This window comes from Gobio gobio (assembly GCF_949357685.1).
Source record: "Gobio gobio genome assembly, chromosome: 8".
NCBI lineage: Eukaryota > Metazoa > Chordata > Actinopteri > Cypriniformes > Gobionidae > Gobio > Gobio gobio.
Genome location: NC_137114.1, coordinates 3536140 through 3553701, shown reverse-complemented (window position 1 = coordinate 3553701; position 17562 = coordinate 3536140). Strand labels below are relative to the sequence as shown.

The 17562-nt window shown below is 44.0% G+C and overlaps 1 protein-coding gene across 2 annotated transcripts; it reads left to right on the top strand.

Annotated features, from left to right (window-relative positions):
- The first annotated feature begins 20 nt into the window (after positions 1 to 20).
- srprb (SRP receptor subunit beta) lies at positions 21 to 14887 on the top strand. Of its 2 annotated transcripts, XM_079824395.1 has the most exons (8): positions 465 to 629; positions 4023 to 4117; positions 4693 to 4770; positions 4882 to 4964; positions 9662 to 9798; positions 9885 to 9939; positions 14024 to 14101; positions 14539 to 14887. In XM_079824395.1, exons 1-8 carry the CDS (start codon positions 488 to 490, stop codon positions 14738 to 14740), a joined length of 870 nt encoding a protein of 289 aa, XP_079680521.1. In that variant the 5' UTR covers positions 465 to 487; the 3' UTR covers positions 14741 to 14887. The 2 variants fall into 2 exon arrangements, with proteins under 2 accessions (XP_079680522.1, XP_079680521.1); XM_079824396.1 differs by lacking the exon at positions 14024 to 14101 and having other exon boundaries at positions 21 to 629.
- Positions 14888 to 17562: the final 2675 nt, after the last annotated feature.

Below are 17562 nucleotides of genomic sequence, written 5' to 3'. Positions count from 1 at the left end.
AGAAACATTTGTGTACGCGCACTGAAACCCGGCTCATCAGAGGGACAGTGCTCGAGATGCAAAGGAAAGGCGCCCTGACCACATTCATTAAATGATCATGAGGAATCAGGAATTAATCTTTACACACAACTGTGATTGGTCCATCCTACTAAACGCGGAGAAAAGTAACATTTGTCGTGTCACTCTCGCGCGACCTAAATAATAACAACGATAAAGTTTAATAGACACGATAAAGTGATACAAAACAGAAATGATCATTCATCTATTTTGTAGGGGACAAATGATTAGGACACATTTCGTGTTACTCCCACAGCTTGTGAAGGAAAGGATCAGCTCATGAATATTCATCAGACACTGCGGGCGGATTGGCCAGTCGTGGCCGCGCATCCGTATGAATATTCATGAGGAAAGCCGTCGCCGTAGTAGACAGACAGCGCTGTTAGTACACGTGTCCTCCACTTCCGCTTCCCATGTGTGCACAGACATCATGGACGAGAAGGTTCAGCCAGATCTGGAGGATTTCTCCTCGGAGCCGTTCCTGGAGGGTTTCCTGAAGGAGATGCGGAGGGAAGAGGCCGTTCTCCTGCTCGGGATATGTGTGGCTTTAGCGCTCGTGATCCTCACTGTGGGTAAGATGAGCAGTGTTAGGTCTTCATCAGCCTGTGTCTGCTTCACTATCACTGCACTCAGAGCAGTGGAATAACCATAAACCAGGAGTGTGTGTGGATATGAGTCTGATGAGGATGAGGAGGATGATGATGATGATGATGACGATGATATCAGTGGGCGGGGCAGAGCTGATGCCAGGATAGGAGTTTTTAACTGGGGGGGGGGGCAAGCTGTCAGCAAATGTTATGTGGCGTAATTTGGGCTTTAACTAGTGCTCAAGTAGTTACTTTGCGTAATTTGGGCTAATGATTTGCACTTAAAAGCCATTGGGGGATTCTTATTTGAAATCATGACTGTTATTTGACTAGTATGCCAATCAACCACCAAAACTTAATTTGTCTTCAGCAAAGTATGTTTAATTTAAACAATTGCATATCTCAGCTTACAACGTCTATCATTATGAACAAAAAAAGCAAAGAACCTATGTGCAAAAAAAAAATAATAATAAAACAACTACAACATATTTACATAAATAAAAATAAGTATGTATACAGAGTATTTAAAATGTCTAAGAATAACTAAAATTTTTAAATTTAAGTGTTAATTACAAGTTTGTTGCAATTTACAGATTAGAAATATCTTTCAAATGATGTAGGACATATTAAGAATTATTTTTCATACTAGCCCATAATGTAAGAATCTATATCCTCCGTTGCTCTGTACAATAAAACCATGATTTCCTGCTAAAAGAGGATGTCAAAAGGCCTTTATTTGTTGTTTGCAGAGGGGAGGGGGGGGGGTGCCCCCGTGTCAACAGTGTCAACAAGCTTGGCCCCCCTAAATTTGGAATCATATCGCACCAAAAAAAATTCTGAAACTGGTTGCAATGTGCAGTTTTTGCTGTAGTGGTATGTGATGAAAAGAGTACTTTATTTTGTCATAACCAATAACCAATGCAGAGAAGCAATGAGGAGGGTGCGCGCTGTGGGACGCAAGTCTGTTTATGAATGATTCGTCACTCAGTCTGCATTCGCTCAAATAGTTGTAAAACGCGGGCTATAATGGTTGCTACGCACTTGATTATAGATCAAATAAACTCTCTTTATACATGTTGTGTTGTGTGTAACTTCATCCATATGCAGCAGTGATACTGTAGATTAATTTACTGACTTGATGACTTTGAATTCCATTCAGTCATTTCGTTCATTTAAACATAGGCTACTGGTAGTTATAATATATTTTTTCAATGCCTTTTTTCTCCGAACACGTCCACATATGTCATCTTTGATCATATTCCGAATTAGGAAGATGCAGCCAAAAATAAATTATGACCAACACAATGAAAGAACCGCTCATGTGCGACTATGACAGAGACGTGTTTCACCTCAGAGATAGACATGCCCGAGAAAAGATACAGAAAATAATATAATTTCAGTCTTGTTCACATATAGCGAGAAATAATATCATTTTATCCAATTGTCCAGTGTTGCTTATAGAGTGTTAGATGTTTGTTTTTATGCCTATGCTAACTTTTTGAAGAGTCTGCTAACAGAGAGCAGGTAGGCTACAACAAAACATGTACAATAAAATGTTTAGTTTTACTTTTATAAATTGAGCGTGCATGATCATATTTTACATTACTTTTCAAATAAATAAATGAACTTGAAATTATTTTACTTCACGTGTAGAGACTGCAGACTGATACAGTACAAGGCCAAATAAAAAAGACTTTCAATAATCCGGAAAATAAGTTAAAGAGTTAGTTCCCCCAAAAAGAAAATAAAAACACCTGATGTAACTCACCCTCGTGTTGTTCCAAAAACCTGTATTAGTTATCCATTTCAGTGCTGCTTAGTTAGAATGTACATCAAATTCAAGATATGCGGCAAAAATGCCCCTGTTTGAGTTTTAGTCTCAGAGCGTTTTCACACTGGGCACGTTTGTGGTCCGAGTCAGAGCGCGTCTACACCGCAGGCTCCCTCTCGCTCGAATCCAAGGTAAATCAACAACACTATCATCCCTTACATGTGTTTTATTGAATTAAATACATTGTCATCTAATAAAATGCATGTTACTTTTCTTGCGCACCCGAGTCCTTGTTGCTTTCACATTCACATATCGCGGCACAGCTTGAGCGTAATCTGCGCAACCGAACTCAGAGCACCTCCTTCAGGCAGTCTCGAATCCAGTTCCCCTGAGCTCAGCTCACGCGGGTCCACATGACAACTTTCACATTACCAATTATTCGAACTAAACTGCCAGTGTGGAAAACGCCCTCACATTTACATCATGATATAGACACTATAAGCAATATAACATGAGTAACGAGTGCCATGTCACAGTTCTGTTTTTCTACCTAGAATAGCATGAGTGCAAATGCGATACTGATCTTATACAACAGTTTAATAAAATAAATAAGTTAATATTGTGTTCAACATAAGAAAGTCATATTTGGAACGACATTGGGGGTGAGTAAATGGTGATAGAATTTTCATTTTTAGGTGAACTACCTATTTAACTACTGGTTAAGATAAATGTTAACGTGTGCCCCCTAAAAGCACAAGTGGCCCCAGTCTGGCCCCCCTAGTTACCAGAACCGCCACTGTCCCCATGTGTCTGCACACTTCATCAGCTGAAGGGAAATAAATGCAATATTTGTTTCAGAGACATTATTGTCATGTCATACTTTACTCAGCATGAGTTTGTGCACGAATAAAGTTCAACATATAAGCCTACACTATCAATAGCTGTGTTTCCATCCAAAGTTGCGAATATAATTTATGTGCAAAAATGCAATATCACATAAAACATTTGCGAATAAATCACCGTTTCCATCCAGTGAGTCGAAGAGAACATAATCGTAATTTCCTGATAACTGCTTAAAATGCGTCGGTCAATGCGTTTCCATCGTAGTTTATGCGCATGTTTTCGTATCGGATTGAAAATGTATCCGACTCATACGTTTTTAATGCGCATTTTTAGAATTTATGCGCATCTTGGCGTTTCCATTCAGCATTTTTTGATGCGATATCCCACAATGCGCATTAAAATAGGTGGATGGAAACATAGCTAGTGAAGTGAGGTCTACGTTTATGACAATATAACATCGCGACTACATGAAAGGAGGTTTTACTGTTATAAACACAGATTTGTGTGCATTAGTGGAGCTGAAGGTTCTAGAATAAACACGAAACGCACGTGATCATGCGGAGAATCCGGCCAATCACGGAACGGCGGACAACATTTCTAACCAGCATGCACTGCTTCAAGTCAGACACGATCGGTCTGCGCATCGCTGGGTGAAGTACAACAGGCCTGCTGTCTCTTGTTTGATTGCACTTTGACCTCTGGGACCTGATGACCCGGGTCAGAGGTCGCCCTCTCCATGCTGTGACCTTTCTCTGCTCTTCCAGTTTTCTTCAGGGGTTTCTGGGGCTCCAGTAAAGCGAGGAACGCCGTGCTGCTTCTGGGACTGTGTGACTCCGGGAAGACTCTCCTGTTCACTCGCGTGAGTCACACACACACACACACACACACTGCCCCTACCCCTAAACGTACCCATCACACGCACGCACACACACAAGCACACACACACACACACACACACACACACACACTGCCCCTGCCCCTAAACCTACCCATCACGCACGCGCACACACACACACTGCCCCTGCCCCTAAACCTACCCATCACGCACGCGCACACACACACACTGCCCCTACCCCTAAACCTACCCATCACACACACACACACACTGCCCCTACCCCTAAACCTACCCATCACACACGCGCACACACACACACACACACACACACACACACACACACACTGCCCCTACCCCTAAACCTACCCATCACACACACACACACACACACACACACTGCCCCTACCCCTAAACCTACCCATCTCACACACGCGCACACACATACACACACACACACTGCCCCTACCCCTAAACCTACCCATCACACACGCACGCACGCACGCACGCACACACACACACACACACACACACACACACACACACACACACACACACACACACAAACATCAGTCTGGAAGTGATTGGCTGTGTGTCTCCAGTTGTTGCTAGGGAAGTTTGTGAGAACTCAGACGTCCATCACAGAGAGCAGTGCCACATACAAGAGCAAGAGCGACCGCGTGAGTCATGTGACCTTCCTCTGTGTGATCATGTGACGTTCCTCTGTGTGATCATGTGATGTTTCTCTTCACCAATGGCGTGCGTTCAGTAACGCTGCTCTTCTGTTGCAGGGCAGCAGCTGGACTCTCATCGATGTTCCTGGCCATGAGAGTTTGAGAGTTCAGATCGTGGAGAAGTACAAGGCCATGGCTCGGTGAGTGATGCACACACACACACACACACACACACACACACACACACACACACACACACGTGTCTGAAGGCCTCTGGCTGTTGCAGAGCCGTGGTGTTTGTGGTGGACAGCAGTGAGTGATGTACACACACACTAGGGCTGTCAAAATTGCTCAAAAATGACGTTCGAATATTCCCTCTAAAAAAAGGACGAATATTCGAACTATTCGAACATCTGGTTGTGCATTTTATCAATGACGCGCATTACGTCAATAACAGGACAAATGAATACAAAGAGACATAACTACTTATATAGGTAGTCTATTTAAGTTTAAACATATTTGACAATGTATTACCTACACAAAAACAAGTAAATCAACTAATGGCTAAAGACCACAGACCTCACTCTCTCTCGCCCTCACGCTCTCTGCATAACGGTTTAAATGAACACACATTCTGAGGTTGATCAAGAGTTTTGTGCAAGCAATTTAAGGTCGCGACTCTTGTCCCAAATATAGCAGGCTTCATTCAGTGATTGAAACAAATATTATTATAAATTTTACAGCATATTATCGAACGCTCCGAGCAGGCTGTGCTGTGGTAAACATGGAACTTTTCCTTGACATGAAACGGTAAATAATCAAACCAGTGGCAGTGCATTTATCCTTTATTCATGCAATATCTCTTCAGTCAGTACCTCGGTTCCATTGCTTGATAGAACTCCAGCCTGCCCCATCCACGACACTGATCGGTCTCATGTCCTTACAAATGAACAACATTAATTTCTCCGTTATGGCCTCTTGTCGTGTTGCAGACAGAGAGCTTGTGGCGGGCGATGCAAAGTAAGGCTGGTCCAGTTTGCACATACAAATTATCCATCCATCCATCCATCATCTTCCGCTTATCCGGGGCCGGGTCGCGGGGGCAACAGTCTAAGCAGAGACGCCCAGACTTCCCTCTCCCTAGCCACTTCCTCCAGCTCTTCCGGGGGAACCCGAGGCGTTCCCAGGCCAGCCGGGAGACATAGTCCCTCCAGCGTGTCCTAGGTCTTCCCCGGGGGCCTCCTCCCGGTGGGACGTGCCTGGAACACCTTCCCGGGAAGGCGTCCAGGAGGCATCCGATATAGATGCCCGAGCCACCTCAGCTGGCTCCTCTCAATGTGGAGGAGCAGCGGCTCTACTCTGAGCTCCTCCCGAGTGACTGAGCTTCTCACCCTATCTCTAAGGGAGCGCCCAGCCACCCTACGGAGAAAGCTCATTTCGGCCGCCTGTATCCGGGATCTTGTCCTTTCGTTCATGACCCACAGCTCATGACCATAGGTGAGAGTAGGAACGTAGATTGACCGGTAAATCGAGAGCTTTGCCTTACAGCTCAGCTCCTTCTTCACCACGACAGACCGGTACATCGACCGCATTACTGCAGAAGCTGCACTGATCCGTCTGTCAATCTCCCATTCCATCCTTCCCTCACTCGTGAACAAGACCCCAAGATACTTAAACTCCTCCACTTGAGGCAGGAACTCTCCACCCACCTGAAGCGGGCAAGCCACCCTTTTCCGACTGAGAACCATGGCCTCGGACTTGGAGGTGCTGATTCTCATCCCAGCCGCTTCACACTCGGCCGCAAACCGTCCCAGTGCACGCTGAAGGTCCTGGCTTGAGGAGGCCAACACGACAACTTCATCCGCAAAAAGCAGCGACGAAATCGTGTGGTCCCCAAACCGGACACTCTCCGGCCCTTGGCTGCGCCTAGAAATTCTGTCCATAAAAATTATGAACAGAACCGGTGACAAAGGGCAGCCCTGCCGGAGTCCAACATGCACCGGGAACAAGTCTGACTTACTGCCGGCAATGCGGACCAAGCTCCTGCTCTGGTTGTACAGGGACTGAACAGCCCTAAGCAGGGGGCCCCCGGACCCCATTCTCCCCCAGCACCCTCCACAGAATGCCACGGGGAACACAGTCGAATGCCTTCTCCAAATCCACAAAACACATGTGGACTGGTTGGGCAAACTCCCATGAACCCCCCAGCACCCTGTAGAGGGTATAGAGCTGGTCCAGTTTACCACGGCCCGGACGAAAACCACACTGTTCCTCCTGAATCCGAGGTTCCACTATCGGCCGAATTCTCCTCTCCAGTACCCTGGCATAGACTTTCCCGGGGAGGCTGAGAAGTGTGATTTCCCCCTGTAGTTGGACACACCCTCCGGTCCCCCTTCTTGAAAAGAAGGACCACCACCCCGGTCTGCCAGTCCAGAGGCACTGTCCCCGACCGCCATGCGATGTTGCAGAGGCGTGTCAGCCAAGACAGCCCCACAACATCCAGAGACTTGAGGTACTCAGGGCAGATCTCATCCACCCCCGGTGCCTTGCCACCGAGGAGCTTTTTAACCACCTCGATGACTTCAGCCCGGGTGATGGACGAGTCCACCTCTGAGTCCCCAGCCACTGCTTCCTCAACGGAAGACATGTCGGTGGGATTGAGGAGATCCTCGAAGTATTCATTCCACCGCCCAACGATATCCCCAGTTGAGGTCAACAGCCGCCCATCGCCACTGTAAACAGTGTTGGTAGGGCACTGCTTCCCCCTCCTGAGGCGTCGAACGGTTTGCCAGAATCTCTTCGAGGCCGACCGATAGTCTTTCTCCATGGCCTCACCGAACTCCTCCCAGGCCCGATTTTTTTTTTTTCGCTTGGCCTGCCGGTACCGGTCAGCTGCCTCCGGAGTCCCACAAGCCATCCAGGCCCGATAGGACTCTTTCTTCAGCTTGACGGCATCCCTTACTTCCGGTGTCCACCACCGGGTTCGGGGATTGCCGCCTCGACAGGCACCGGAGACCTTACGGCCACAGCTCAGAGCGGCCGCAGCGACAATGAAGGTGGAGAACATGGTCCACTCGGACTCAATATCTCCAGACTCCCTCGGGATCCGGTCGAAGCTCTGCCGGAGGTGGGAGTTGAAGATCTCTCTGACAGGAGACTCGGCCAAACGTTCCCAACAGACCCTCACAGTACGTTTGGGTCTGCCGGGTCTGTCCAGCTTCCTCCCCCGCCATCGGATCCAACTCACCACCAGGTGGTGATCAGTTGACAGCTCCGCCCCTCTCTTCAACCGAGTGTCCAAGACATATGGCCGAAGGGCTGATGACACGACCACAAAGTTGATCATCGACCTCCCGCCTAGGGTGTCCTGGTGCCATGTGCACTGATGGACACTCTTATGCTTGAACATGGTGTTCGTTATGGACAAACCGTGGCTAGCACTGAAATCCAATAACTGAACACCACTCGGGTTCAGATCAGAGGGGCCGTTCCTCCCAATCACGCCCCTCCAGGTGTCTCTGTCATTGCCCACGTGGGCGTTGGAGTCTCCTGTCGGAGCACTTTCCAGCACCCCTCCCAGAGACTCCAAGAGGGCCGGGTACTCCGCACTGCCATTTGAGCCGTAGGCACAAACGACAGTGAGAGACCTATCCCCGACCTGAAGGCACATATGACAGTGAGAGACCTATCCCCGACTCGAAGGCGCAGGGAAGCGACCCTCTCGTTCACCGGGGTGAACTCCAACACATGGCGGCTGAGCTGGGGGGCTATAAGCAAACCCACTCAAGCCCTCCGCCTCTCACCATGGGCAACTCCAGAGTGGTAGAGAGTCCAGCCTCTCTCAAGAGACATTCCACGTCCCTAAAGCCAGATTCCGTGTCCAGAGATCGGGTCGTCGGGGGCCTTGCCCTCGACTGCTGCCCGATTGGCTATGCACCGGCCCCTTACGCTCCCTCCTGCAGGTGGTGAGCCCACAGGAGGGCGGCCCCACGTCACTCCTTCGGGCTGAGCCCGGCCGGACCCCATGGGGGGAGGCCCGGCCACCAGGCGCTCGCATACGAGCCCCAACCCCGGGCCTGGCTCCAGGGTGGGGCCCCGGCTGCGCCATGCCGGGCGACGTCACGGTCCTGTTTGCCTTGGGAGACCCTACCAGGGGCATATAGCCCCAGACAACATAGCTCCCAGGATCATTCGGGTACTCAAACCTCTCCACCACGATAAGGTGACAGTTCAAGGAGAGGCTCCTTGATACAAATTACAAATATAAATACATACAAATTAGTTGCTTATATTTACAAAACGAGCCTACAAAAGCATAAAAAAGCCCCTTTAATAAAGAAAAGTTCACGAAACTAAGTGAAAACTCACTAAAGTGTTTAGTGAAATTAGGAAACATTTAGATATCATAAATTGAGTTGTATAAGTTAATGTTACATTTCTACATACATGTTGTTCTCATGTCACAAGTAATATCAAGGTTTATTTTGATCTGTTTTACATGATTCTTCTGTAGTGTGGTTTTCGGTGAAGTGTACTAAAATAAATATCGTCACCTGTGTACATTAGCCACTTCTTCTCGACGCTTTTCCTGATAGTTTATAGAACAATTACTCCGAGTCGCCATCTGTCGTTTCAAAGAATAGTCAGCGGAGGCTCGAGCTGCGGAGACGGGCCAAAGTACACAAGGCTTCAGGCCCACTCGCAAAGCAGACCGCCACGCCTCTACTACCGCAGGCGTTTTTTCCCCACATTTTTTTATTTATTCGAATATTAATTTTCACCTTCGAAATTCGTTTTTTAAAAACTATTCGAATATATATTCGAATTTAGAATATTCGTTGACAGCCCTAACACACACACACACACACACACACGTGTCTGAAGGCCTCTTTTGCAGAGCCGTGGTGTTCGTGGTGGACAGCAGTGTGTTCCAGAAGGATGTCCGAGATGTGGCTGAGTTCCTGTACTCCATCCTCACGGACAGCACCATGGCCAAGAACGCCCCAGCGCTGCTGCTCGCCTGCAACAAACAAGGTCAGAGGTCAAGCCCACCGTCCGCCACGCTTTAATGAGCGGTGTGTGAAAGTGTGGAGTACATGTGTGTGTGTTTTCTTCTGCAGATATCTCTATGGCGAAATCAGCCAAACTGATCCAGCAGCAGTTGGAGAAGGAGCTGTGAGTATGCTCTGTACGAACACAAACACACACACGACATGTATTTGCAGGGAAACAGTCATTTATGTCTTGAACGTAAACCTCTGAGACGGAAAACACATGAGTATACTGGACCCGTGCAGTCGCTCTTAAAGTGACAGTGTCCACATTTACCTGCTGTTGTTAATGCGAATCCAACAACTACAAAAGAGAATCTCTCGCTGATCTTGACCTCAATCACATTCGTAACTTTAATAAGAATAAATGTATTTTTAATTTTACACTGTAGAGATGTTGTGTTTTAATAGGTGTGATTATCTGATGCATTGTGTGTAGTATTTCTAGTGTGTGCCATTCTTCAGTTGTCTTTTTGTTCTTTCTTTATCTGTTTACTTGTCTTCAGTGAGCTTGAGTTTTCCGGCTAGTGTTAGTGTTTATCCCTCTGCTGCTCTTCCTTTAGGGGTTGCATTGGTCGTCTTCCCGCTCATAAGACTCCTAAAAATTAAACTTCCTCCACCCCAGTAAAACCAATGCATTTTATTTTTCTTCAATAATATTTTTTTCTTTTTAATGTTGTATTTTGAGATGATTTGATGGTATTTTTTAATATTTATGCAATAATTATGGTCTATTTTTGGCATTGAAAATTATACACATTTTTTTTTTTTAATTATTGCAGTATTTCAGGTTAAAATAAAGACTAGGCCTTCAAAATATATATATTTTTTTTAAGGCAGATTAGCCCCTCTTTTGGAATTATTTCAGAAATCCTGCACCCATGTGTGTAACCACTAGAGGTCTCTATGGAGAGGCTTGAATTCACTAGTTCTGTTTTGAACACATTTAATGATTTTTTTTTTTAGATGGATTCGAATATATATATATATTAAAAAAATCTCAAAGGCTATTTATTATAAAGTTTTAGATATTTTTTTGTTTGTTAGAAATATAGATTTTTTTTTCTGTGAATTTGAATTTTTGCAGATTTCCCATTCATTTCCTATGGTGGTCATTTATGACCGAAGACAATGAAGGCTACTTTTTTTTTTTACGACCCCTTAGCATGCTCGAATCATGATTTTTGTATGTGTTTACTAGGGATGTTAACTGATGACCGTTTGACCGACGGTTAACGTTGATACGGTCAACCAATCAAAGTTGTCGGGTTAAAAAAAAAAAAAGTGATCTCTAAATTAGGCTATTATAGACAGTGGACTAAACGCTACTACAGTTAGCCATCTCATTCCAAAATCTTTTTGTGTGAAGTGAACAAATCCCTCACACTCAATTTTTCATAACTCGACTGTTTGTACTTAATAAACCAATAAAAACATTTGGCGCGAGGTCACAGCGTTTGGGTTTGCGCGCTCACAAGGTTTGCAAAAAGTAAACAGGCTAAAACACTCGAGGTTATTGTATACAACATTCCGCATAAGATGGGCTTACATTTGGAAATATATTACATCTACATTTCAGTGGTAACACATAAGGTGTTGATCATCATCTTTCTTTATTATTGTTAGCACTACCTCGAACTAAAGCGGCGTCTTTTCGGAGCTGTCATTTTCTTAAATGAGCCGCGGCAATGTTTCAAATGAGCTTCTAACGCTAGACAAATGCCTTTATTTTCAACGCGATCACCTTTGTACCCAAACCATTTCGAAACGAACCCCCGTTTCACACTGAAGCGTGAGCAGTGCGTGAGCTGCACGTCAGCGTAACTTCACCGTGACTGCAGACGCGCGAGAGTATTCACACTGTAAGCGTTTGTACAGCGTCACAGCAGCAGCTCCAACACTACATATAATGCTCACTTATATCATATGCGAGTATTGCTTTATAAAGACAATTAGCCTATATTTGTTTTTAGAAGTTGGTCATTTATAAACTTGATAGTCTTGAAACTTTGTTAACATGGGGAGGCGTAGGCTAGCCTACTACAACATTCGCATGTAAATGATAAGCGATAAACACGCCCAAGAAAACAGCTCCGATCATGTGGTTTCATTCATACTTAACTTCAATACATTTACAAGACCGCAAACTCCGCCGACTTGATTTGGGTAGTGCTAGAGCTAGACCTGTCTGTGTAGCCTACATAATAAACCAAACTAATGTTTATATATCATCTTTGCTGGCTATCTTAAGTTATATATATACAGTACACACACTATACTTTCACATAAACTGAATAATTAAAACAGTTTAAAAGGGGTAAATGTTCTACAAATATATTTTATTCTTCATTTTCTTTTCTGACATACTCCAGTTCTTGTCAAAACACACTACACGTGCTTCTTGTGTGCATTTTGAGCACTTTTTGTGTGAAATCGTATTTATTTTGTCATCAAAAATGTGCTTTCACTTTAATTGAGCGTCAGCAGAGCAGCAAAAATAGGCTCGGTGCCGAAACCCCCGCTTCACTGCTGCTCCTCGGCGCCGCCTTTGCGGGACTCATGTTTCGCGCTGTAGGGGATTTTAAAAAAGTGACGTGAGTGCGGCGCCGGGACAGTGTGTGTGTGTGAGAGCGGGAGGCAGAGTGGCGAAATTGCAGGCGCGGCTTGCGGCTGTTATTTCAAATAGCGCAGCATATTTTAAACTAACCGGTTAACCGGTTTCAACCGGCTAATGAGGGTCAGTGGTCGGTCAAGAAAATGTTTAGTTTTCGCCATCCCTAGTGTTTACATCCCTAATGCTAGAAAAGTCACCAAGTTTCATATCATTCAGATGAAGCTGTGATTTTTTTTCCGGTCAGAAATGACCGAAGAGCACCAGAGGGTTAAAATGATATTGAAAAGAATTGACATTTCAAAAATGTTGATAGCACAAAAATCTTATTTAAAGCAAAAATAACTGTATGGTGAGATGTATCGTTCCCGTTGTGACAGCACGTTTTGATTTAGTTTTATAGTCTTTTGACTAAAATTCCGTGTTTTAGTCATATTTTAGTCACCTGAATGTTTTTAGTTAAAGTCGACTCAAATCTAATGAGTTTAGTTCAACTGTAATGCATTCATTGAGCATCAAATAACGGACTGTTACCTGACATTTTGACATAATTATGTTTTTGACCGTTCAAGCGCAAAAATACACACAAGCTCAATTCACTTCTTATGTTTGTTTTTTTTTAAAACATCTATAGTTTTGAGAATGTTTTAGTGAGTATATCAGGTTAAGCTAAAGCTTCAGATAAGTTTAAGTGTATTTTATTTCAGTTAAATTTATTTAATTGCAAGTAATGATTATATTTAATGGTGTTAGTGAACTATTATAACCTGATACTTTATTGAATAATGTGTCAAATACTGTTGTTAGTCTTTCCTCCTGACTATGAGTTAAATGGGAATGAAATTAAATACAGTTTGTGTAATCAAACGTGTATATATAATGCGTGCCTTTTTATTATTACACCAGGACTCTTGTTTTGAAATGCCTTAGTATTGCAGTTCAGATGGGGAGATAAAATGTGCATTGTTGCAACCGTCTAAATTATATGACTGTATAAACATGGTACAGTAAACACTGATGATTCAGCATTAGTTGATAATCATGACCTGTCATTAAAGGGTCACTTCAGTGGTTTAGCATTAGGCTTTGTATCAGTAGAAACCCGGTAGTATATTCAAATTATGGGACTTTCCCCCCTCATATCCCCTGAGACGAGAGAATTCTGCATTTTATTTCTGGAAAAAATCCTCTGACGCAAAATGACGATATTTGTGTCATCTGAGGATTTTTTGGCCAGAGGCTAAAGACTACAGCCACTAGATGGAGCTGTTCCACATGTTATCATCCGCCCATAGGGGAGAGATCTCACACACAGAATGAGACACAGACGGCCACACGCACATTAATAACGGCGCGCTGCAGAGCAAAGTGAGTGCTTCAACTCTTCAATGAATTCCTGTGATAGTTTAGCTTCCACATGCGATCTGAAATCGTGCCAGACTGGCGTTTAACATTACCTCAGCTCTTCGTGATGAAGGAAATCTGTTTGTGACGTGACTTTTGTTCGGCTCACTCACACTTTATTGAAAACACGCGTTCAGTTTTTAATTGTAGTGTTTATTCTCTAACTGAACGAAATGATTGTATTCCTATGAAGAGCAAAACAACGGTGTACAGAGTGGCCTCATTGGGCAGCGAAGCAAGTGCATTCTGGGAGGAGTTGTCTTTCATCCACGTAAGACAAAACTAAATTTTCTGTCTTTTCTCAGTCTAGAAGGCACCAAATTCAAAAATAACTGCACATTTCTACTGCATAAATGCCCCAGTTTAAAAACAAAGCTTAATGCTAAACCACTGAAGTTACCCTTTAATGTGTGTTATTGATTGAGCGGCGCTGAAGCGCTGTCGCGTGATCCTGGAGAAAATCAATGATGAAAATGACAGTAGATTTTCCTCATAGTTTTTGTCATCCAGAATGGGTTTTTATTTAGTTTTCGTCAGTGAAAAAAGGTTGTTGACCGAAATTGTGACCCAAATTATTCTTCAACGAACACCAGTTTCCACTTTTGAGTTATTACAGCTGAGGAAGTGTAAACGGCACACACTGAGGGTTGGCTGATGGGGTGTGTGTGTGTGTTTTTGTGTGTGTGTGTGTGTGTGTGTGCTCCACAGGAACACCCTGAGATTGACGCGGTCTGCGGCGCTCTCCTCTCAGGATGGGGCCGTCGGGGGCTCAGTGTATCTGGGTAAGAGAGGAAAGGACTTCGAGTTCTCCCAGCTGCCCACTCGTGTGGAGTTCATCGAGTGCAGCGCCCACGGAAGCAGAGACCTGGCGGACATCAGCGCTCTGGAGAAGAGCCTGGCCAGACTCTGAGCCTCCTCATGAACTGATCCGGCCAATCACACGCTGCAGAATCAGTGTCTGTGCGCTTTTGCCCTGGTGTGTTCAGTTTCAGATTCCACTCCTCGTTTTCAGATTGTGTTGGAGGCTGTGAATGACATTAAAGACGGCTTGTTTTCATGCTGCTTCAGTTTAATGAGTGGCTAACAGTTCAGATGTTCAGACAATGCTCTATTTAAGGGAGACATCCAGGTTCATATTCAGCTCTTTTAACCCTTAAAGGCGTGACTGTTTCGCCAATCATTCTTACATATCTGGGTCTTTAGCGACCTGGATTTGGCTTATTGTTTAGTTTTCAGCCTGCAGTAACTATGAGTGAAACGTCACTTCATCAATGGCCCTACTGTACGGTTGAGCTTCGCTGTCATTTGGATGCATTTTAAAGATCTAGCCTACAATTTTTTTTGCTGAAATGCTGGCAAGTATTTACAAGAATAATCTTTTATTACCGCTCAAAAGAGAAGGAGAGGAAAAACAAGTAAACATTTGAAATGGGCCGTTATTAAGGCACTAATTAATGCTATATATCTTAAGTTAGCAGCATTATGTTCACCTCATGTAAATAAGAGGCTGTATTCACTTGTTTCCGCTCATTTCCACATTTTTAAAATGACATCCTTTCTTCCTATTTATTTAAATAATGAATAATTTCCTATTATTAAATATGCCGTTATTCTTATTATACCAAGCATATGACATTTACAGCACAATCATGTTATTGGATCACAGAACTCAGTTCTCCACCGTGAATAAATCACATCTGAACGCACTGAAGTTTGTCACGGAGGTGACTGCACATGTATGTTTACAGACGTCCACATGAGCAACAATTACCCTCCAAATAGGGCTAAAGTGTATCAGACATCGCCACCTTGTGGAATAAAGGTGAATTGCACTTATTCCATCATTAAAGATTCAATTATTGTTGTGCAGAAACAAATATACATACACTCTTACACCTTAGGTCATTAGTGACCCGATACCATTTTTACAAAACATGAATGGAAAAACAGGCATTCTTTTATAATTGTATATTTGTACTCAGTTTATAATGAATTGATTAAGAATATTAAGAAGATTGATGTCTAACTTTAATAAATGAAGGAGGAGGAGGAGGGTAGTGAACGACGTCCCGGGTCGCTAAGGACCCGAGGTGTGTGTTTAAGGGTTATCAGCATAAACCTGTCTCTGAGCTCTAACAGGACTGATTCTGCAACATCAGTATTTTAGCTCAAGTCCAGCCTCCGGTGGATATCCCAGAATGCAGCTCGAGTAACTTTCTCGGGTCAACTAGATGTTATAATCTCAACTTTTGGTTCCAATAACCGAGATAACTTTCAGGACAAGTTGCCGTTGTAAATTATTCTCAGTTTTTTATCTTCAGAGGTATTTCCCATATTTGTTCCCTCCTCACTGATGAGGCTCCAGTAACAGAACACACACACAATATTAAAATATAATTACACTCGCATGTAATAAAACATTATTACAATTTACCTCACAAACCTTAAACTATTTTATTGCACCGGGTCATTTTCTACTGGATGTTTTCATTACAAATGGCTGAACATAGAAAACTGAACTTATACGGCAATATTTATATTTTAATTTAATTACTTGGCAAACAATATGTTCACAATAACACCATTTTCTGCATCACTGAAGCTTGGCTTGGAGAAAAACGGTTCGCACAAGCACTCGGTGACCAGCGTTCTGCGTTAAAGGGTTAGTTCACCCAAAAATGTAAATTCTGTCATTAATTACTTACCCTCATGTCGTTCGACACCCGTCAGACCTCCGTTCATCTTCGGAACAGAAATGAAGATATTTTAGTGTAAATCTGATGCCTCTGAAAGTCTTCCATTGGCTCAATGCACTTTACACTCTCAAGACCCTTAAAAGACGTCGTTACAAAGTCCATCTCACTACAGCGGCTCTACAATAACTTTATGAAGACGAGAATAGTTTTTGTGCGCAAAAAAACCCTAAATAACGACTTACATAGTGATGACGATTTCAAAACAAAGCATAATGAAGCTTTGAAGCGTTATGAATCAGTGAGTCGAATGATGATTCGGATCGCGTGTCAAACCGCCAAACTGCTGAAATATGGCAATTAAACCGCTGAATCATCTCAGTGATTCATAACGCTTCGAAGCTTCATGATGCCTTGTTTTGAAATCGTCATCACTATGTTGCCGGTAAGAACAACCATGTGGCGGACTGCCAATCACGTGCTGTGGCAGGGGCAGTCCATCTGGGTCCACCCGGGGGTACAACTCCTAAAGACCGTGGCTACAGGGCTGCAGATTGAGGAAGTGGACCATCTCCACAGGTAGTCTGTGGCCGGTCGTCCCCTCGGGATGGAGACGACAAGTTTTTGATGCTATGCATGGTCTCTCCCACCCAGGTTCAAAAGCGTCACAGAGATTGGTTGCAGCAAAGTTTGTTTGGCACAGCCTTAAAAAGGATGTTAGAAACTGGGCTATTACGTGTGTTGAGTGCCAACGGGCCAAAGTACACCGCCACACTAAAGCCCCGTTAGAGTCGTTCCAAGTTCCAGAGAGGTGTTTTGACCATGTAAACGTGGACCTGGTCAGTCCTCTGCCCTCATCTCATGGTTTCACGTATCTGTTAACTATGGTTGATAGGACCACCCGCTAGGGTTGGGTACCGTCCACATTTTAACCGGTAGCGGTTTAACCGTTGGTACCTTTTTTCGGTACTTTAGGGATGTTTACATAAACTGTAAAGAATCCGTAAGTCGTTTATAAAAGTGTTATTGACATTATGCC